Consider the following 22,546-nt stretch of genomic DNA (forward strand, 5'->3'; position numbering starts at 1 on the left):
AACTATAGACATTGTCTAACTCAACCTGAGTTTTATGGATGAGGTGGCTATTAGCCCTGAGAGGGTCACCGATGTTCTGGGATCTTGCAGCTCACCGAAGCATAACTGGGAAGAAAGTTCCCATGCTTCTTGGTTTCAAATCCAGGGTGCTCCAGTTGCTTGATGCTGCCTGGGGGTAAGAGTCTTCAAGCCTACAGGGAAACTTCTGTCTCCAGAAAGGCTTACCTTGCTCTCCCAACCCCTTGCTCCAAACCCAGGGTCTGTTGCCAGCACAGTGGTAAACACTGTGATAATGACAGACTGCTAGAATTCAAGTTCTTACTTTTCTCCTTAATAACTATGATCTTGGGCAAATTACTTAACCTGAATGAGCTCTAATTTACCACCTGTAAAAATGGACATCATGAGCCGTGTGCTGGTGGCTCATGTCTGTAATCCTAGCTACTCAGGAGGCTGAGATCTGAGGATCATGGTTTAAAAGCCAGGAAAGGTTGTGAGACTCTTCTCTCCAATTAACCACCAGGAAACTGGAAGTAGAGCTGTGGCTCAAAGTGGTAGAGTGCTAGCCTTGAGCACAAAAGCTCAGGGACAGCATGTCCAGGTCCTGAGTTTAAGCCCCATGACTGACTGACCGGAAAAAAAAAATAAAAGGGCATCATGATGATAGCCTTTCCTTTTCTGTAAAACTTGAGGAAAACATTTGCATCGTTTGATTTCTCTCCTTGGATCCTAGTTCCATTTATAATCAAGCTAGCTAAGCAACGAAGGTTGCATCTTCCCTACTCTATAGAGAGAGTAGGGAGTATAGTTCTTGCATTTCGTGGGGTGTGTTGCTCTGAAGAGAAGGGCTCTGCCCTGACTGTCCCTGCTGTAGGCAGACGTACAGGAGACACTGCAGTGTGCTTGGACCCAGCTGACATGTTGGAGCCAGTACAGCCCAGCCCAGCTGCACCTAAAACTTTAATGTAAATTGGCTGTGACGCCTGTGCAGGTGCCCAGATTTAGCAACAGAAGAGGACGACTCTGCCCAGGCTGGTGACAAGCCTGGAGCTGTGTTCCCATTGGAGACAGTGGAGGGTGTAGCAGGCAGGGTTGGGGGGAGATGGGGAGGACTTCTCAGTCTGGCCTGATGGCATTGTTTTATTAATGATCTAGAAGAGCAGAGGAACAGTGACTTTAATTAAATTTGCCAGTGATATTAAAAGATGTCAGGAGCCACTGCTGAAGACACAGACACCTTGCAAATGGCCCTGGGGGCATTAGGAAAATAATCCAGGAGGGGGACAAGAGGTCATGGGCTCAGCCAGGACATGAGTTTGGCTGAGAGAGAGAGGAATGTGATGTGGGGATAGAGGGTCATCCTATGCAGAGGGAACCCTAGGTGCACTTATCTGTATCTTTCTGTTAGAAATAGATGTCTAACTGATCTTCCCGCCCCGGTTTCATCCTAATTATAGCCATCCTACCTTTAAGAGAATTGATTTTTCTGAAATACAAATCAGACCATGTCAGGACCCTGGTGAAAATTCCATCACTGACATCTCACTGCCCTTAGGATAAAAGCTGAGTGTGGGTGGCGGCTCACACCTATGATCCTAGCTACTCAGGAGGCTGAGATCTGAAGATTGTAGTTTGAAGCCAGCTCAGGTAGGAGAATTATCACCAAGTAACCACTAAAAATCCAGAAGTGGAGCTGTGGCTCAAATGGTAGAGTGCCAGTTTTGAGTGGAAAAGCTAAGGGACAAGGCCCAGTCCTTGAGTTCAAGTCCTAGTACCAGTACCAGGTCTCTGTCTGTCTGTCTGTCTGTCTGTCTGTCTGTCTGTCTGTCTGTCTGTCTGTCTGTCTGTCTGTCTGTCTGTCTCTCTCTCTCACACACACACACACACACTCACATCTTCCCAGCCTGGCCTTGCAGACTTGCCAGGAATTGAGTCCTGACTGCCCCGGCTCACCCAGATTCCCTGTAATCCCAGTCACACAGTGAGCTTTTTCATGTTTCCAGGATTTCGCTTGGGCTCTTCTCTTAGACTCCAATGCCCTTCCTACATTTTTATTTTTTTTTTAAACTAAAGCTCACTCATGCTTGAAGACTCATTTCAGGGATCACCTCCTTCAGAACGCCTCCTTGAATCCTCAAGCTGGCTCAGTGTTCTCCTTGTGTGCCCACAGAATTCTGCTCTTACCTCCACTTTTTATAGCAAAAGCGTCTATTTTTGTATCTTTCTACCCTGCTCAATTGTACCGTTGTGGGCAAACACTGTATCTCGCTTTTCATTTTACCCACCAGCCTCTAGTCCCACGTCTAGCAAATCCCAGGCTTTTGTCAATATTTGTCAAACCAAACTGACAAAGAATATTCAGATAGTAGACTCCAGCAGGCAGCCAATGGGGCCTGGCATGCAGCCTTGCACGCATACACTTCTATCAAATGGCAAATCTCTCCTGCAGGAGGGAAGGGGAGTGCAGCTCCTATGTCTACAGCCACTGGAAGCTAACTGGGGCCCTGGATGGTCTACAATAAAGCGAAACATTGGTAAAATTGAGTGGCCGAAAGACATACATTCAAGTTATCTACGTATGAGTTTGGGCTCTATGAACTCCTTGTCTTATTCTTGGAGCAAATGAACTCAAGGAGACTGACTTACTTTCCCAAAATGTAAAAATAGCGATAAAATATTATTAATCTCAGCTGGGAGCCAGTGGCTCATGCCTGTCATCCTACCTATTCAGCAGGCTGAGATCTGAGGATTGTGGTTAGAAGGTAGCCCAAGCAGACAAATCAAAGGGGCTTTTATCTCCAAATAATTACCAAAAAGTAGAGCTGTAGCACAAGTGGTAGAGCAGCAGCCTTGAGTAAAAAAAGCTAAGAGACAGCACTAGCAGGCCTTGAGTTCAAGTCCCAGTGTTATTTCTCTCTCACACAAAAAATATTATTAATCTCATAGAATTGTTGTAAAAATTAAAATTAGCCAAGTGCTGGTGGCTCACGCCTGTAATCCTAGCTACTCAGGAGGCTGAGATCTGAGGATCGAGGTTCAAAGCCAGCCCTGGCAGGAATGTCTGTGAGACTCTTATCTCTAATTAACCACCAGAAAACTGAGAGTGGCGCTGTGGCTCAAGTGGTAGAGCCCTTGCCTTGAGCTGAACAAGAGCTCAGGGACAGCGCTAGGCCCAGAGTTCAAGACCCATGACTGAAAAAACAAAATTAAAATTAGCACTAAGCACACAGTAAGTATATATGTTAATTACTATTGTCAAAATCTTAAAATCTGAGTCTCAAGACATATCTTTGGGTCTAGGTCTCCAAGAGGCTGAAGAGACACCCTGGAGGTTGGATCTGTGTCAATTTTTGTATGGGCCTGGAGCTATGGCATGAAAAAATGACCATTGGCTTAGTCATAAGACTTTTGGTCATCAGTCCTTCTCTTCTTCCTGAAATCATTTCCTAGCAGAGATGGAAAAAGAGCAACTAGGAATCCATGAGCATTTTCTACCTTCAAGTCCTGAAATTCATATAGGTATTTCCTGTTCCCCATGACTTCCTTGCCTTATTCTTTTAGTCTTTCCTTCAGCTCATTTGTTTTCTTAGAGAACTGATTTCTGATTTTGGCCCCATGTAGAGCATATTTCCATGAAAACCTGTCACCGCCACGTGTCTGCCAAGCCCAGGGAGAACAAAGATCATGGTCCTTCTTTCTCCTGGTGTATAAGATAAATAGGAATCTGACGTGCTAATCAGGCTCCGTGCCTCACATTTCACTCACCTGTGTGTCTCTCACCTCCTACCATGTTGGCTCTTGATTAAAGAACCGCTACAGCTGTGCCTACCACGGTGCTCTTCCTGCATGGGGCTTATTAGAATCCACAAAGTGTCAGAGTTTTCAAAGGTCAAGGGAAGAAGTCAGAATCTTCCTTTGTCCACATTTTGAGCAGAAAACTTGTGAGTGGGGGGTCCCGGTGCACATCACAGATTGCAAGAGATTGCTCAACCTTTGAATAGGATTCGGAACATCTTGAACCACCCTGCCTGTCCACAGTCAACCTCCTGCCCCCTTTTCTCTGAGTGAGGTCACAGGTAAATCCTTGCTATGATGATCCCCATCCCCGGTATTGAATGTTGAGGCCCACATTCCCCACTGGGAATATGAAATCCTTCTGTCATTCTGGCGGAATACAAAGCCAAGTTAATCCCCAGCTCTTTGGAAGGCAGAGCTTTGTAGTTATAGTATGCAGTATGCACCTTGACATATTGTGCCCTGAAAGGAATTTCTCTCTGAGTATGAGCTTTGGGAATTTAAAGAGGTCTTTAAAAATCTACTCAGGATTTGTCTATTGAGATCTATAGGTATTTCCAAAGCAAACGGCCAAAGCTTACATCTAAAATGGCTTTAAAGAAGCCTGTTGTCTCAGGAAGCTTTCTTGGTGGCTGCATTTGTTCATTCTAAAAGCATACATTGACCGAGCACTTACTAATGACTTAGGATTCCACAATAGAGACAAATTCACCCTAGTTTTTAGTCTTTTATAGTTTCATGGGTGAGTTTGATATTAATTAGTTAATACTGCAAATAAACATTTAATTTCAAAGCTTTTAAAATGCCACAGAGGAAAAGAGTCTCATGAGAGGAAATAAGCAAGGCAGTTGGTCATTTTTTTGGGGGGGGGTGCACTTAAGCTGAGATGTACTGAATAATTAAGGGTGGGGTGGGCGCCTCGGTTGCTTGGATGGGAGTTGGCTTGGGAGTTTGTTTCAGCATCATTTCTTCTTCACTTTGCCTGAATACAAAAAAATCACAAATTGTTTATCTTGTCCTTTTTTTTTTTTTTTTTTTTTTTGGGTCCGGTCATGGGGCCTGAACTCTGGGCCTGGGCGCTGTCCCTCAGCTCTTCAGCTCAAGGCTAGCGCTCTACCACTTGAGCCACACTACCACTTCCGGCTTTTTTTCTTTTTGCTTATGTGGTGCTGAGGAATCAAACCCAGGGCCTCATGCATGCAAGGCAAGCGCTCTACTACTGAGCCACCTTCCCAGCCCCTTATCTTGTCCTTTAATACCGAAAAGTAGGGGGAAGATGGGGTGAGGGGCGGGGGGAGGATGGGAAGGGATGGGAAGGGGAAACAAAGGAGGAGGCTACAATGCTTGATAAGAAATGTACTCATTATCTTGCCCATGTAATTGTAACCCCTCTGTACAGTATTTTCACAATTAAAAAATACCGAAAAGTAAGGTGCATGCAACTGTAGAACTGAAAGAATAAAAAAGAGTGGGGGTGCAAAGAAAAGCACTCATTTCAGGCATGAATAATGGCATGTGTGAAGGTCCTGAGGTAGGTAGTAACTTAATGTGAACCAAGGGTAGGAAGGAAAAGCATTTCTGAAGTATGAAAAGAGCAGGTAACAGAGATATGATGTGAGAAGAGAGGGAAGGGGTAGTACAAACAAGGCTTTGCAGGTCATAATAAGGAATCTAGTCTTCAGATCAAGAGCTAGAAAAAACTACTGAAGATCTTCAAATAGGGAATTGATATGCTTCAGTGTTTTGTTTTTCCAAGATTACTATGGCTATAGGAGGAAAAGTGGAACTGATACTCCATTCTCTAGCAAGAGTTGGAGTGGTGAGTTCATTTGGGAGGTAAAGAGTGATTCGGGCTTGGGCTATGATAGTGACAGGGAAGATGGAATGAATGTTGATAGAACTTAGTGCAGGGTTAGATAAGGAGGGACAGGAGATAGAGGAAGGTTGAAAACACCTGATTTCTGGCATGACTAGCCAGGTAAATAAAAGTACTATCTACAGATAGGAAATGGAGAAAGAGGAGCAGATATGGAGAACAAAGATTTTGAATCTTTGACAGTACCATACAAATGTAAATCAGCATCCCTTTATAACTAGAATAGAAGAGGGGAAAAGTAGACAGGTTAGATTTGTTTACTTATTTATTGTGTATGTGTTAGTATATGTGTGCCAGTACTGTGTGTGCTTGAACTCAGGGCATCATGATGGCTTGGCCTTTTGGCTCAAAGCCAGTGTTCTCTCATTGGAGCCACAGTTCCACTTGTGGCTTTTTGCTAGTTAATTGAAGATAAGAGTCTCACAGACTTTTCTGCCTGAGCTGGCTTTGAACCATGATCCTCAGATCTCAATCTCCCAAGTAGCTAGGATTACAGGTATAAACTACTAGCATCAGCTTATTATTATTTTTTTAAAAAGCAATTGCATGTTTATTTCCAATCATATTCTCTCTGGGCAGTGAGTAGAAAGGTGAGTTTCAACTAGATCACCTCCTGTTCTTCTGAACTCACAATCTCTTTTTAGTGGCCTGAGGTCAGCAGATGATTGTGGTACCTCCAAATCTGTCTCCAGTTTAAAAAAAATATTTGAGATCCATTTGCATTTTTGTTAATATTTTCTACCACCAGAACTTTTGCATATTTGGAATTTATGTGGCTTATTGATCTCTTTCTTCCCATAACTGACTGAGCTGTTCCTAACACATTTTACTGGAGGACTAGCAGCTGCTGTGGACTGAGTCTTGGGCTAGCACTGTGGTAAAGCCACAGCTTTAGATTACCAAAGTGCATGCAGCATTCACAAGGCATCAATTCTCTTTGTTTCCTAAGAAATCTCATTAGCTTGCCTCCGAAAATTTTGCACTGGGGGAAAGAATTTACTGCAAACCTCACAGCAAAGATATTCTATTTTTTGGTGGAGGAGAGAGGGAGAAATGATCCCACAAAACACTCAATCCCGGATGTACTCCTGCAATTGTTTGTTAAGCAAAATTCTCTAGTCTGATCACAGTCCAGTAAGGGAGACTAAAAACTCTAGAAACAGTGCAAGTGGGGACCAAGATTCTGGCTGTAGGAATCCTAGTTTAGGTTGGTTCTAGGCAACAGTGGGGCAGAAGAAACGATTAGAAGTGCATCTCTTGGGTTTCCATCCCCAGTAGCCTCAGCGATTTCAAGCCATTCTTCAACTGGGTCTCCACCAGATGGTTGTGAGGACAGAGCAGCGATTAGTGCCTCCCATTGACATCTATTTTTCCAAGTGAGAGACAGCCCCATATGTCAGCACAATATGTCGCTTGAGGTGAAACATGCGTTTGTGTTGGTGGGAACCTGCTATGTGGTACCCCTCTTTCCTCAAGCCTTTTCCTGCCTCTCTCATTTGTTATTTTTTTCCCCCCTAGGTCTCAGGCCTGTCTGGACCCTTGGTGCTGCAGTGGAAGTGAGCATCTAAGTCTTGTGTATGGCGTGGTTAAGGTTGCAGCCTCTCACCTCTGCCTTCCTCCATTTTGGGCTGGTTACTTTTGTGCTCTTTCTGAATGGTCTTCGGGCAGAGGCTGGAGGCTTGGGAGATGTGGCCAGCACAGGGCCGAACAATGAGTCCTGTTCAGGGTCGTCGGAGTGCAAAGAGGGGGTCATCCTACCCATCTGGTATCCAGAGAACCCTTCCCTGGGGGACAAGATTGCCAGGGTCATCGTCTATTTCGTGGCCCTGATATACATGTTCCTTGGGGTGTCCATCATTGCTGACCGCTTCATGGCATCTATTGAAGTCATCACCTCTCAAGAGAGGGAGGTGACCATCAAAAAGCCCAATGGAGAGACCACCACCACGACGATTCGGGTCTGGAATGAGACTGTTTCTAACCTGACCCTGATGGCCCTGGGTTCTTCTGCTCCAGAGATTCTGCTTTCTTTAATTGAGGTGTGCGGCCATGGGTTCATTGCTGGTGACCTGGGACCTTCTACCATCGTAGGCAGTGCAGCCTTCAACATGTTCATCATTATTGGTATCTGCGTCTACGTGATCCCTGATGGAGAGACTCGCAAAATCAAGCACCTGCGAGTCTTCTTCGTCACTGCTGCTTGGAGTATCTTTGCCTATATCTGGCTCTATATGATCCTGGCAGTCTTCTCTCCCGGGGTGGTCCAAGTTTGGGAAGGCCTCCTCACTCTCTTCTTCTTTCCAGTGTGTGTCCTACTGGCCTGGGTGGCAGATAAACGACTGCTCTTCTACAAGTACATGCACAAAAAATACCGCACAGATAAACACCGAGGGATTATCATAGAGACGGAGGGTGACCACCCGAAGGGCATTGAGATGGATGGGAAAATGCTGAATTCCCACTTCCTAGATGGGAACCTCGTGCCCTTGGAAGGGAAGGAGGTGGATGAGTCTCGCAGGGAGATGATCCGTATTCTCAAGGATCTGAAACAAAAACACCCAGAGAAGGACTTAGATCAGCTGGTGGAGATGGCCAATTACTATGCTCTTTCCCACCAACAGAAGAGCCGCGCCTTCTACCGGATCCAAGCCACCCGAATGATGACCGGCGCGGGCAATATCTTGAAGAAGCATGCGGCAGAGCAAGCCAAGAAGACTTCCAGTATGAGCGAGGTGCACACCGATGAGCCCGAGGACTTTGTCTCCAAGGTCTTCTTTGACCCGTGTTCTTATCAGTGCTTGGAGAACTGTGGGGCTGTACTCCTGACTGTGGTGAGGAAAGGGGGAGACATGTCCAGAACCATGTATGTGGACTACAAAACAGAAGACGGTTCTGCCAATGCAGGAGCTGACTACGAGTTCACAGAGGGCACTGTGGTTCTGAAGCCAGGAGAGACCCAGAAGGAGTTCTCCGTGGGTATCATTGACGATGACATTTTTGAAGAGGATGAACACTTTTTTGTGAGGCTGAGCAATGTCCGAGTAGAAGAGGAACAAGTGGAGGAGGGAATGCCTCCCATCATGCTCAACAGTCTTCCCTTGCCTCGGGCCATTCTCGCTTCCCCCTGTGTGGCCACGGTTACCATCTTGGATGATGACCATGCGGGCATCTTCACTTTTGAATGTGATACCATTCATGTCAGTGAAAGTATTGGTGTTATGGAGGTCAAGGTTCTGCGGACCTCTGGTGCTCGGGGCACAGTCATCATCCCTTTTAGGACAGTGGAAGGGACAGCCAAGGGTGGTGGTGAGGACTTTGAAGACGCATATGGGGAGCTGGAATTCAAGAATGATGAAACAGTGTAAGTAACCCGGCCTCCCCGCCCCCTCTCCCACCCTCTGCCATCTCTTCCTGTTCCTCTGCACTATTCTTCAAAGCTCTTTCTTGTGACTGTGTTAATAGCAAACTTTGGTTTCGTCACAGGCATGCAGGATGAGCAGATGCTACTGGACAGGCCCTGCTTTCAAACTCTCCTTCTGTTTCTCACTTTAAGTTTTCTGGGCAAGGAGGAATCCTATGACAGGATCTCAGGACGGAGAATGTTTGTGTGCAATTGAAGTGGGAGATGATGGCTGACAAAACTTCTGTCTTAATCAGACTTTGGAGACTGTTGTAAGCAAGCAAGCAAGAGCCAGCAAACTGCTTGGGCTTCTCCTTCCTCATTTCCCATCAAGGGCTCTGAGCTTTGAAGCCAAACCCTTACTATTACTAGAATAGCCATAGCCCAACAGAAGAGTCTCAAGAAAATAAGTGGCATTGGATTTCCATCCAGTACCATATTGTGTTATATAGCCAAATTGCAGGCACCATTCTTTCAATCTGGATATTGAATAATTGATTGAAATTTGGCAATCTCTTCACCTGTCCATAGGCTATTTTATGGAGCAAGGTTTGGTGAGTCAGGTGAGATGAGGTAGCCACATCTGAGTCAGAATCTGGAGGTTATCTTGGAGAAGTGGAGCTTCTCAAGGTCACAGCCTCCTGTCAGGTTTCATGTCTAAACTCCAAAATATGGGTATTTAGTGACGGAGAAGCCTCTTAGGAACTGTGGGAGAAAGTATATCTTCTGGGTGATTCTTTCTCTGCACAGCCCAGGACTCTTGAAATGCTTCCCTGATTACTTCTCCATTCAGTCCTTCAGACACTGCAGGGTTTGACAGGTCTACTGTGTCTATTGTCCTAAGGCGTCTCTCCATGGGAACCTTCTTGTGAATTGGACACTGTCTTTGTGTCAGGTGGGTAGCTTTGAAAAGAGAAAGCGGAAAGGCTTGCCTCAGAATGAGCAGAAGTTCCAGTGTCTTACTTCCTGTTCCTCTCCTCAAGCAATGAGCAATAGCAGGAGATAATATGAAAAATAAAAGCGGGCAGCATGTCACACTGCTCCAGGAACTTGCTCATTTTACTTTCATTGGGATAGGAAACCGTAGGCCCCAAAGTGAGGTGTTCCAAAAGCGCTGCTTCTCAGGTGGAGCCATGGGACGCAGTTCCCAAAGGGTTGGATTCTCACCCATTGCCTTCCCAGTGGTGTGACTTTGTGCAAGTCATTTGGTAACTTCTGAACTAAACTCTCTCAGATGCCAAGTAGGAATAACAATACTTTCCTGTGCCTGGAGGTAAAGTCAGATTGTTCTGCATCTACTTCTAGTTCTAAGACTTTCTGAACCATGGAAGTCGGTGCTCTGTTACAAGTCATATTTGCACTAGCCCCCCCCCCCGCCCCAAAAAGGAATAAGGACAATTGTCTCCTGAAGGGAAATAGCCATTGACAAATTGATTTATTAGAGCTCTGGTTAGTCATTTTGCTGGGAAGGATAATCATTTGTTAGCGTAAGTAAAAACCTGCTCCTCTTAGAGACTACCATCCATTTATATATGCTTTGAAGAGAGAGTTCATGCATATCAATGAAGACCAGGCCCTGGCTGGGAAGGCTAACTGAAATTTCACACATTTATAGTGATATTAGTATCTGAGAGTATAGTGCCAGGTATTAAATGATATGAAGATCACAATTTTCCTGTAACTCACCGACAGACCCATGGTCTCTCTGATTCAATACCTATTGTTTTGGGGGAGTCAGAGGCTTGGTTCCAATTCCTTCATTCTGTTGTTAATAATCAATTACGCAGTAGGATTTCCGAGTATGACTACACCTTCCTCAAACTTATTTGTGCCTTGTTTGTATAATATCTTGGTGTAAATGAGCTTGTGAACTACTTGATATTTCTTCCAAATGTATGCCAGCTTCCAGAAGTTTGAAATGCTTATCCAGATAGTCTAAGGTTTGGTTAAACAAACAAACATGCTCCCATTTACTCCCTTCTACTACTTTATTGACTTCAATATAGTTGATCCTTTGGGTCTTCTTTTTTATTATTAGCAAACATTAGTGTACAAGAAAGGTTTGATTGTGACATTTCCATGCATATATACAAATGTACAATGTCTCTCATCCCGTATATTACTCTCCCATCCCTATTCCTCCCTTTTGATCTTTTTTTTTTTTTAATTTAGAACTCCAGCTCTTCCACTGTTTGGGGTACTAATCTATGAGGTTATTTCCTTATGGGAATAGTATCTCTCTGGCATGGCTACTTTGATGATTGAAGATACTGTATACCTAGTGCCTATAATGTACTTCATAGCAGTATTGGTGAATTAGCAATAGTCTCAGAACATACTGTCTGGGTGATCAGATTACCTGGATCTCTGTGTGACCTTAATTAATAATGCTAGTTATTTGCTCAGCATGAAGAGTCCTTACCTAAACTTATGAAATAATAGATCCCCAAAGGTCCTTTGATTATATTTCCTAAATGTTAATGTGCTTATCAATTGCTAAAGTACAGATTATGATTCAGAAGGTTTAGGGTAAAGCTTGAGATGTACATTTCTAAAAAGCTCCTGCTGCTTCTAGTCTCCGCTTAAAATTGGGATCCAGGGGCTGGGAAGGTAGCTCAGTGGTAGAGCGCTTGCCTTGCATGCTCGAGGCCCTGGGTTCGATTCCTCAGCACCACATAAGCAAAAAGAAAAAAGCCGGAAGTGGTGCTGTGGATCAAGTGGTAGAGCACTGGCCTTGAGCTGAAGAGCTGAGGGACAGTGCCCAGGCCCAGAGTTCAAGCCCCACGACCGGACCAAAAAAAAAAAAAAAAAAATTGGGATCCAAAAAAGAGTGGCTTTTCAAATGGCTTGCCTAACGGAATCATGAATGCTTACTTTCCAGTCCCAACTTTCTATCCCAAGTTAGAAAGAACCCAGCTCTTACAGAGGCCCTGCTAATTGCAAGACCAATCTGGGAACTGAAATGGAAACCACCAGGGCACTTGGAAGGAACAGTGTGATACTTGGAACAATCCCTCTTTCCAACTCTAGCCCTCTGAGAAGCTTTATTTGCCTGCCTTGCTGGCAGTGTGGAACTCTTGCCATGACCATGGTCCCTTAAATATGATCAAGATGTAAGGCAGCACTGAACCCCTGAATTCAAAAGTGCCCTTTAGAGTGTGGTGGGATGAAAGACATGGACTTTGGAACCTAGTGAACAGATGCAAATCATCACTCACCATCTTCATAAAGCTGAAGCAGTCTCCTGTTCAAATTCCAGGGTTCTTTTTTGTTGGAATGACAAAAATAATAATATCTACATGTTTGCAAGGGAGTGATGAGTTCCAAATACAAATATGAAAAAAATGAACCTTTAGCACAGTGCTTTCTAATAGAAGGTGCTCAGTCATTCAACAAACATTTGTTAAAGATTTGCTATATACTAAGTACATTTTTAGGCAATATGGGATAAATAATGAGTAAGACAACTTGGCATTTCATTACTGAAGATCATTCATTACTGGAGAGTATCCAGGTGTCTGTCTGTCTATCTATCTATCTATCTATCTATCTATCTATCTATCTATCTATCTATCTATCTGTCTGTCTGTCTGTCTGTCTGTCTGTCTGTCTGTCTGTCTGTCTATCCATCCACATGCAAATCCAGCACATTGGAGAAAGGTATGGTTGTTGTAGATTCAATAAAAGAGGAATGAGCCAGGTGTGATGGATTATGTCTTGTAAGGCTAGCTACTCAGAAGGCTGAGATCTGAGGATCATGGTTTGAGGCCAGCTCGGGCAGAAAAGTCCATGAGACTATTTTCTCCTATTAGTTACATGCTGGAGGTTGAGATGTGGCTCAAATGATAAAGTTCCAGTCTTGAGTGATAAAAAGCTAAGTGAGAAGGCAAGACTCTGAATTCAAGCCCTAATCCTGGCACAAAATAAATACATAAATAAAAGAGGAACAGGAGCTCTCTGTTGTGTATCAAACTATCTGTTGTGACACCACTGAAGTGTATAAAGTACCCTTCATAGAGGACATGGTAGTGATGGAGGTGGAGTGAGGTCATGTGAGAAACTTGTATCTACATTACAATAAACCCTGACATTTGCAAACAGCAGTGTTGACATCTTCATATTGAGAACAATCCTTACTTGTATGACTATCATTATGGTACTTTGGGAGAATTATGGCCTGGGAGACTCCAGCATACATGTAACAAACTCTCATGGAGAAAGGACTTTTGCCTGCATGCTAATTTCTCTCATTAAACAAGCGACTGATTCCTACCTCCCAGGCTCACACAGCACGCTTCTGCAAAATAACAGATTATTGCAGCTCAAAGACCTCTGGGGTCTCTGGGAATAGTCAAAGCCACAGATGTCAAATATGCAAATACCATGATCCACAATAATTAAATAGCAAGGCTTCCTTCAGAGAAGAGTAGAGTAGCAAATCAGAATGCAAAAGCTGGAAGGTGTCTGACTTCCCATTTTACACATTGTAAAGTTCACATGCAGAGGGAAAATGACTTGTCCAATATCACACAACTAGTTGATAGGAGGTCAGGGGTGGAAAGGACTTGAGAAACTACTGATCCCCTTTTGGACTTTTCTCTTACTTTTGCTCATCAGTAACTGCAAAGACGAGCAGTGTGTATGTGAAGGATGCTCTAGAAGTATAACTATGAGAGAATCATAGGACTGTAATAATATAGACTATTTCTAATCTCTTGGTTCAACTTGAGACTGACCAAGAAGGGAGATAATAAGACCAGAGAGGTTTTCTTTTGTATTATTATTGTTGTTGTTGTTGTTGTTGTTATCATTTTCTGGTTGTTCAGGTCAAACTTTCCTTGTTCACTCACAAGAAATATTGGAGGACCAAAGCAAGGCATGTGAGCGAGGAGACTCTTCCTTGTAACCCAGCTTCCTGGATGTATATGGATAAAACATGAGCTCATTTCCTCTGTCCTTTGACCATGCCCCCATCAACCCAGTAAAGAAGGTAGTAGAGTTGTGGTCCCTAACTTATTCAAGACATTGTTTTCAAGATACTTAAAACCATTTATTGTAAAGGTGATATACAGAAGGGTTACATATGTCCGGTAGTATGTATATTTCTTTTTGAACAGTGTCTGCCCCTCCCTTACTTTTCAAGGCACTTTTTTTGGTCAGTTGTGGGGCATGAACTCTGGGCCTACACTTGGTTCTTGAGTTCTTCAGCACAAAGCTCTACCACTTGAGCCGTAGTGCCACTTTGGTTTTCTGGTGGTTAATTGGATATTAGAGTCTTGGGGCTGGAAGGTGGCTCAGTGGTAGAGCGCTTGCCTTGCATGCCTGAGGCCCTGGGTTCGATTCCTCAGCACCACATAAGCTAAAAGAAAAAAGCTGGAAGTGGCGCTGTGGCTCCAGTGGTAGAGCGCTAGCCTTGAGCTGAAGAGCTGAGGGACAGCACCCAGGCCCAGAGTTCAGACCCCATAACTGGACTCCCCTTCCCCCCCCCCCCCAAAAAAAAAGACTCTCATGAACTTTCCTTCCTGGGCTGGCTTTGAACTATGATCCTCAGACCTCAGCCTCCTGAGTAGCTAGGATTACAGGCATGTGCCACTGGTACCCAACTTTTCAAGACACTTTTTAAAAGGGAAACTAAACTGCACTTCCAGAATCTAGTCTGAAGTCCTGACATAAAGCTGGTAGCAAATAGCTGAGAGTTAAAGAGAAAGAACTCCTTGATCTTCAACTATAGCAAGGGCCCCATGTATAAATTCTGTCCCTATAGAAGCATTTTGCAAACATCAAGTGCTTCAAAGATTTTACTAAATAATTATGAAGGAAAACACCAGGTACCTCAGTCTTGGATGGCATGATAGTTCTCATTCATAGAAATGACAGGCTCACCCCTTCCATCATTCTTCTTAATTCTGTAGACTATCTATGCATCGAATTATTGACATGCCTTCATATTTTCTTTGTGTTCCCCTGCTTGTCCTTTACTTTCCATTTGTAGGCTATTTTCTTGCTTGCTCACTTTCCCAAGTGCTCCCACTGCAGCCTTTGCTTCTGCAACCAGGCACACTAGGACTGCAGAGCATGCGTTCTGGCTTCCACTCCTCCTCACATTCAGCACCTATCCCTCAATGCCTATGGCCACCCTGTTCTTCTCATCTGATCCAGTTCCCAATACTCTCCCCCTTCTCACTGATGGCGCCTGCACTTGGGTTTCTTTCTGTCTCCTGTCTCATCTATGACTTCTTTGAGTGAACAAGAAGGAGCTGGGGAAGTATCCTTTAAGAAAGCCTGTCATTTGGACAACAAGAACCAGCTTTTGAAGATGGATGTGTTTCAGGAAACAAACCACTCATAATGGTGCTCCTTTTCCCTTTACCATAAAGCAGTTGCCCAACTCTCTGTGGAGACAGGAAAATGTCATCACAAGGATCAATTAGAGACCAAGCCTGGTATACCAGAAAGCCATCAGGGACTGAGACAGCGCTGAAGATTGTCTTCTCTTTCTGCTATGTTCCTTCTTGGGCCATGCGATCTCCTAACAAGGCTACTTCTCTCTATGGCCTTCTCCCTTATTATGTCTAGCTCATGGTGGTACCTCATCGGCCAGCAGTTTTCCTTCAGTCCTCATCTGGAAAGCTCTCTTTCATTTTGTAGCTGAAATTCTCAAGAGAAGGAATCTGATTTTGAGCGTAGTCATGTGAAAGGCCGCTGGCCAAGTGCTTCTTGTCAAGTACCTCCTCCTTCCACCTCACCCACAGCTAGATGGTGGGGTGGAAAATGAAGTTACCAGGAGAATTTCATGATAAACTGCCTAAATGATTGTATCAGTAGGTGGTGGGCAATGTCCCTTAGAAAGAAGACTCAGGTGAGACAGGCACCTCTAAACTGACGCAACACATTCAATTTGTAGAACACTGGTTTTTCTGGTGGTCTGTGTTGGGGCAATGGGTCGGAAAAATGGGATTTCCCCAGATACATTGAATGCATCAAGATGGTTAGACTCCAGAGCCAGGATTAAACTGGCCTCTCCCCAGATCAACAGAAGACATTCCCAGTAAGTGATGCTGAGTGGCACAAATTTCAGGGCTGCTACATTCCTTTTTTTCCCTTTACTCTTTGCTGGTCCTCTCCAGGAGACTAGCATCAGCAGGTAAGCTGTTGTTTCTAGGCAAGCTGTTTGGGTACTGAGTTACTTTTAAAGCTATTTTCCTGGGTTTGGATGTCCAGAGTAGCCTGTGTTCCAGACCAAGGCAGAAATCTTCCCTGCAGCTCCTCTCTCTCCACCCCTGTCCTTTGCTGGACAGCTGGTCAGCTAAATTCATCTGGTGCCAGCAGGCACCCCCTCTTTATCCTAGGAGCTGTATGTAGCCTGGGGCCTTTCCAGGAACTCCCAGAAGCCCTAAGTATTCTCATTTGGAGGTGTCAATGTTTGGTTCGATCAGACACCCATATCCCAGGGCTCATGGCTAGGGTGGAGAATAAAACTCTTCTTTTTTTGTCAGCTCCAGGGGTCCATGTTGGAAGGATTTATGGGGCCATATGGGCTCGGCTGCAGATATGAGAAGAAAAGACCAACTATATGCCAGTGGTAGTATTATGTTTTGAGTATATGTCATACACAGGCTCATGTGTTGAATTGGTGTCAGTTGGTTAAACTTCAGGAGGTGAGACCTAGTTGAAGGAAGCAGGTCCAGTGGTGCCGGTGTCTTTGAAGGTGAGACCTGGCCTGCAGTCTCTTCCTCACTCTCTGTTTCTTCTGCCTCATGCTTCCTTCTGCCATGATGTTATGCCCAAATGCATGGGGCCAACCAATCATGGTCTGAACCCTCAGAAGCCACGAGCAAAAATGTCTTTCCTCGTTAAGATGTTTCTGTCAGGTCCTGGTCACAGTGACACGAAAAGTACCTAATATATCTAGTGAGGGGATTCATAGTAGAAAGAACTTCGTGGACTAGGGAAACAAGTAGTCATTGAGGATGTGTTAGTATAAAATTTCCATTCTCTCTTCAATAATGGGCTAATCCTAATGGAGAAAAAAAAACACCTTAAATCTGTTCTTTACAAAAAACCCCCACTTAAATTGTTCTTTACAAAACAGAGAATCCTCTGTTCCTGATTGAATTCTCATCAGAAGCATAAAGCCTAGAATTTCCTTATCAGACTAGAATCTTCTAAAGCCCTTCCTAAAGTACTGGTCTTCATAAACTAGCCTAATTGTTGCCAAACCTCTCCCATGACAGGTCTTTTCCCACCTCCCCCTCCATCTTCCCTTCCCCCATGAATCCTGTGTTGTAAAAGATTATTAGCTGATAACGAATTATTTCCACTTTTATACTATATAGCAGAAGTTAACTAGTGTTACCATGACGAGTTAACATAATTCTAATCACAGCAGAGAAAACAGTATCTTAATTAACCTTTGTGGACTGTTGAAAGAACATATACTGTTTAATTTGGAGGTTGAGTAGAGAGTAGAATGAACACTGCCAAAAGCTATCAAAGGAAAATGCTTTGAAAATATTAAGTACTCATTATTTAGAGTTGCTTTGATGAGGGTATCCCCAAAGGGAGATGAGAATGTTCTGGAGAGAATGAGTGTGCCATTGGCCACCTGGGCTTTTCCATTGATTTTCAGACCAGAGGTGAAGGGGAGGCTTATTATTGTTTCTGTAGGTTTTCTTACACAGTAAAACTAACATTTGTACATAAACATAATTTTAGACGTTAACATAAATTTATAAGATCAGGATTTTGTCCTTCCGTTGGGGTTACTATTACCACCTTGTTCTGATTAGTTAATTTACCCCAGAACACAAAGTTTTAAGGGTGAGCATCGTGTGTGCTTCACACATTGCAAGGACACCCATTAGAATCTTCTGAGTCTATTCATATATTCAAATTCAAGTTCGTTTACCATGCTGCATATTTTAGCAGAGGAATAAGGTCATGAAGTTGAAAGCAGCAGGTTTCCCTTTCCTCATTTGGAGAAAGTGAAGAGTGTACCCCATCTTTCTTAATAGCAAAGGTTGGCTTCTTTGCTTTGATTGAATTCAAGAATAGGGCTACAGAAATCTGGCAAGGACCAAATCTGCTCTGAAGCACATAGCCCAGAAATCTGGACTCTGCATCCTTGATGGCTAGCTTTCTCACCCTGGCCCAACCCAGTCCACAGAGGCCTCTTGCTGTGTCACTTTATTATCCAGACCAATCAGCAGACATTGCTTGAGTCTGAAGCTGGAAAAGGGTCTGAGGCTGGCTCCAGGCAGTACCTACAAAATTGATTCTTTGATATTGTCTCCATAGTATCTGAAGACAGCCAGGACCCAGGAGTAGAGGCAGGTACTGATAAAGAAGGGGGATCTGGTGGGATTCAGTTGTCCCCTACATGTAGAGGGTCCATATAGCGAAGGCAGATGATCAGCAGACATTTGGGGAGCTCATACTGTGGGCTGAGCACAGTGGGAATAGCAGAGTGTCTGTCATGAGGGGAAAGTGACAATGAGTGATCATTGCTGAAATGGAGGGAACCACTAAGAGCCATGGCCATACACGCAAACTTCCCTCCTTTTTTTTGGCAAGGATTCAGTTTGGTGTCCTCAGTGGTAACTTCCATGTATCTTCTCCAGTAGATTCAGAAGGCCTTGTTAATGCCAGTATGTGGAGTACACACAGACATCAGCAGACATTGGCCTTGGAGTAAATGTTCTCCATGCAGGCCACATACTTGTTCAGGATGGTACTTGCTTCTTCCCCTATGTCTAACAGGACGCACCATTGAGACACAATGAATGTCTGCTGAATAAATGAATGAATTAATGAGTAGTTAGCAAGTGAATTTCTGGCCTAGCCTCTACCTGTGTACCCTCAATCCCAGGGAGACCTAGGGTTGAATCCTGCCTGTCAGGCATGAGAACCAGGCAGCATCTACTATTCCCTGTTCTCTGTCTTCTCCTTCTCCCTTATCTCAGTTTTAGTAAGACCCACAGAACCCTTGGAGCTCCCTAAGCCCCTGCACAGCCTGACCCCTGCCTGGCCCCAGCTCTTCAGAGGGCTGTTCCTGTACTACTTGGCTACCTCTGTGCATGGGTTGCTTTTGATGCTCAGGAGACACCCTGGAATTCAATTAAGCATTTCCTCCAGGGAGCATGTAATTATGTCCTCTCCTGGCCTTGTAATGACAGCCCCCTGCCACTGCACAGGGAGCTGCCCTGTTCAGCTGCCCAGAACTTTTCCCTGGGAGGGAACTAATCTTCTTAGCCCAGATTGGATGCAGTTCTGTGCAGCCTTGCCCCGAAAGCCTGTGAAATGAGTCCTCTCTAGCAGACTGGGCCTGTCTTGGGGGACTCAGTCCCCCTCTGCTCTTGGCCACGAGCCATTCTGCCCATGGTTGAGCTTGATGTGTGAGAGAGCCTCTGATGAACATTGGAAGGAAAAAGAAAGGAAAAGGACTGATGGCTTTGGCCTATTTTCCATGTGAGCACTAGAGGAAAAGGATGTAAGATTAAGTCATAGCAACTTTCACCTGGGTGACTGAAATGCTAGGATTTGGGGGTAACACCTGACTTGCCTTAGTTCTCTGTGTGATTTTCTTCAGACTGGATTGGATTTTTTCCCTGCAGCTGTTTAAGTCTATGGGTGGTCTTTCAATCTGCTGTGATGACCCTGCTCAGGTGGTCCTCTGGTCTCTGCCCCCTCCTGGAATAGTAGTTTACTTAATCCCTTCATTTCTAGGAACCCCCATCCCTAAGGCTTTCCTTTTCATTCTATGGGATTTGCCCAAGTGGCCCTATGTAGAAGTAGCATCCTTGTGGATGTAATTGGTTAGGATGAGAGTATACTGGATTGGGGTGGGTCCAGATATGGTGACTGGCATCCTTATCAGCCAGTCACAGGACCAAGGGCCTCCAAAGGCTGCCAGAAACTGTTAGAAGACAGAGCAGTCATGATGTGGCTGCTCTCTCAGAGCCTCTAAGAAGAAATCAGCCCGGTGTGTCATACTTTGTTGTTGTTGTTGTTGCTGTGTGACAAATCTCTGAGAAAAACAAAGGAGGAAAAAATAATTTTGGCTCACTGTTCAGTGGTTTCAGTCTATGGTCAGTGTCTCTGTGGTTTTCAGGCCAAGGTGGGGCAGAAGATCACTGCAGAAGGGTATGAAGGGTATGACAGAAAACACACATCACCTCATGATGTCTAGGAAGCACAGAGAAAGAGAGAGGGGGGGAGAAAGCCAGGGGGAGAGAGAGAGAGAGAGAGAGAGAGAGAGAGAGAGAGAGAGAGAGAGAGAGAGAGAGAGAGAGAGAGAGAGAGAGAGAGAGAGAGAGAGAGAGAGAATGTGTTGGGAAGGGGTCAGGGAAAAATGTCCCCTTCGGAGACATAGCCCTACTTCCTTCCTCTAGTAGGCGGCCTTGCCTCCTAATAACCCAGTCCATATGAATTAATGAACCCAGCAATGAAGTTAATGAATGCAGTGATGAAGTTAGTGCCCTCACGAGCCAATCTCTCAGTGACCAGACCCACTAGCTGGGAGCCAACCCTTCCACATATGAGCAATGACCCTTTATGTCCAAACCATACCACCCTGCCTACACCTTTCTTTTGGATTTCTAGTCTTCTGACCTGAGTTTCCTAAGCCACCAAGTTTGTGGTAGTTTGTTATAGCAGCTGCAGCATGCAAGGATGTAGTTCCTGTCCAATGCCTCTTCAGCCCTCACTGGGTGAGTTACAAGTTGGGGAGAGAGCAGCTGCCTGGGATGGGTGATGCTGTCCTCCCAACACTAACCCGCAGCCTCTTGAGGCAGGAGGTGACCACAGCTCCTTTACTGGCTTCCTTCTAGAGGGACTGTAATTGCAAAGCTCTTCAATTTCTTTTTGCAAATAGAGTCCCAAAACATTCAAAGGCTACTTTGCTTCAACTTACAGATCCCAATCCTAAATGTTACTTGGTGACAGGTGTTTGGGGTTTTAAACTGTATTATTATTATTATTATTTTGGTCTTTTCTTTTTTGGTAGTGGAGATCAAACCCAGGATATTGCACTTGCTAGTCAAGTGCTTTGCTACGGAGCTATATCCCAGCCTGGTTACAGTGGTTAACAGTGACCTCTGTCTCACTGTCTATTCAATCTCTTTAGCTTGGTCCCTTTATAGTTCTTTTTTAAAATTTTCTTTTAATTAATTAATCTTTTAGGGGTAGCTGTCACTGTATGCCTGGACAGGCCCCAGTGGCGATCCTCCTACTTGTACTTCACTGTGTGGCTGGGGAGGATAGGTTTATGCCACTGTGCCTACTCATTGATTGAGATGGAGTCTCGAGTACCAGTATGCCTAGTTTAGGTTTGACCTATGATCCCTGATCTCTGACTCTCAAGTAGCTAGGATCCGTAGGCATGAGCCACCATACCTGGCTGTGCTGCTTTTGAGATAAAACTGTCCCTTTTTGTCATGGCTAGTCGGGATAGCGGTCCTCTTATTTATGCTTTCTGACATAGCTGGGCTGACGGGCAGGCAATACCTTGATAAGATTTTTGTTTTGTTTTGCTTTTGTGCTAGCATTATGGCTTGAACTTAGGGCTCCCTACTCTCGCTCAGTTTTTTTTTTTTTTTGGTAGAGAATGACTTTTATTTTATTTTATTGTGAAAATACTGTACAGAGGGGTTACAATTACATGGGTAAGATAATGAGTACAGTTCTTATCAAGCATTGTAGCCTCCTCGTTTGTTTCCCCTTCCCATCCCTTCCCATCCTTCCCCTGCCCCTCCAATCCTCCCCCCCTTCTTCCCCCCCCCCCCACCAAAGTTGTAAAGTTCATTTTCGACATAACTACTTGTACATCTCACTTGCAATGGGTCCACCTGTATCCCTATTTAAATGATTTGTTTTTTCCTTTCCCCTCCACAAATTATACCGACATCAAATACAGTGAAAGCAGGGGTTATACCGTGGGGGAGGGACAAACAAAGCAACAAAGAAATAATCTTATAAATGTGTTAGAAACAATCGCATGAAAGAAAATAACATTTGAATACATATCTTAGGGTTCATTTCCCTAACATCAACTTATCTGACCTTTTCTGCTTGACTCAGACATATACTAGTTATTGCAAATAAGGGAAACCATGGGACCTATGTTTCTTTGGGCCTGGCTTACTTCACTTAATATAATTTTTTCTAAGCCTTTCCATTTCCTAATAAATGGGGCAATGTCATTCTTTCTGATGGAGGCATAGAATTCCATTGTGTATATATACTACATTTTCTTGATCTATTCATCTACTGAGGGGCATCTGGGTTGGTTCCATATCTTAGCTATGGTAAATAGTGCTGCAATAAACAAAGTCATTCTGATAGCTTTAGTATGGTCTTGTTTGTGAACATTTGGGTAAATGCCCAAAAGTAGGATTGCTGGGTCATAGGGGAGCTCTATGTGGAGTCTTTTGAGGAACCTCCATACTGCTTTCCAAAGTGGTTGAACAAGTTTACAC

General features: G+C 44.3%; 1 protein-coding gene across 4 annotated transcripts in view; it reads left to right on the plus strand.

The window, feature by feature from the left end:
- Positions 1–22,546, plus strand: part of Slc8a3 (solute carrier family 8 member A3) — a 144,731-nt gene that overhangs the window by 15,028 nt on the left and 107,157 nt on the right. For all 4 annotated transcript variants that reach the window (XM_070031177.1, XM_070031168.1, XM_070031186.1 and 1 more), the window contains exon 2: positions 7,190–9,032. In XM_070031177.1, coding sequence (XP_069887278.1) covers positions 7,249–9,032 — 1,784 coding nt within the window. In that variant the 5' untranslated portion in view covers positions 7,190–7,248. The remainder of the gene's footprint in view (positions 1–7,189; positions 9,033–22,546) is intronic.

This window comes from Dipodomys merriami, unplaced genomic scaffold, assembly GCF_024711535.1.
Source record: "Dipodomys merriami isolate MVZ:Mamm:240054 unplaced genomic scaffold, mDipMer1.0.p SCAF_1, whole genome shotgun sequence".
Classification (NCBI taxonomy): Eukaryota; Metazoa; Chordata; class Mammalia; order Rodentia; family Heteromyidae; genus Dipodomys; species Dipodomys merriami.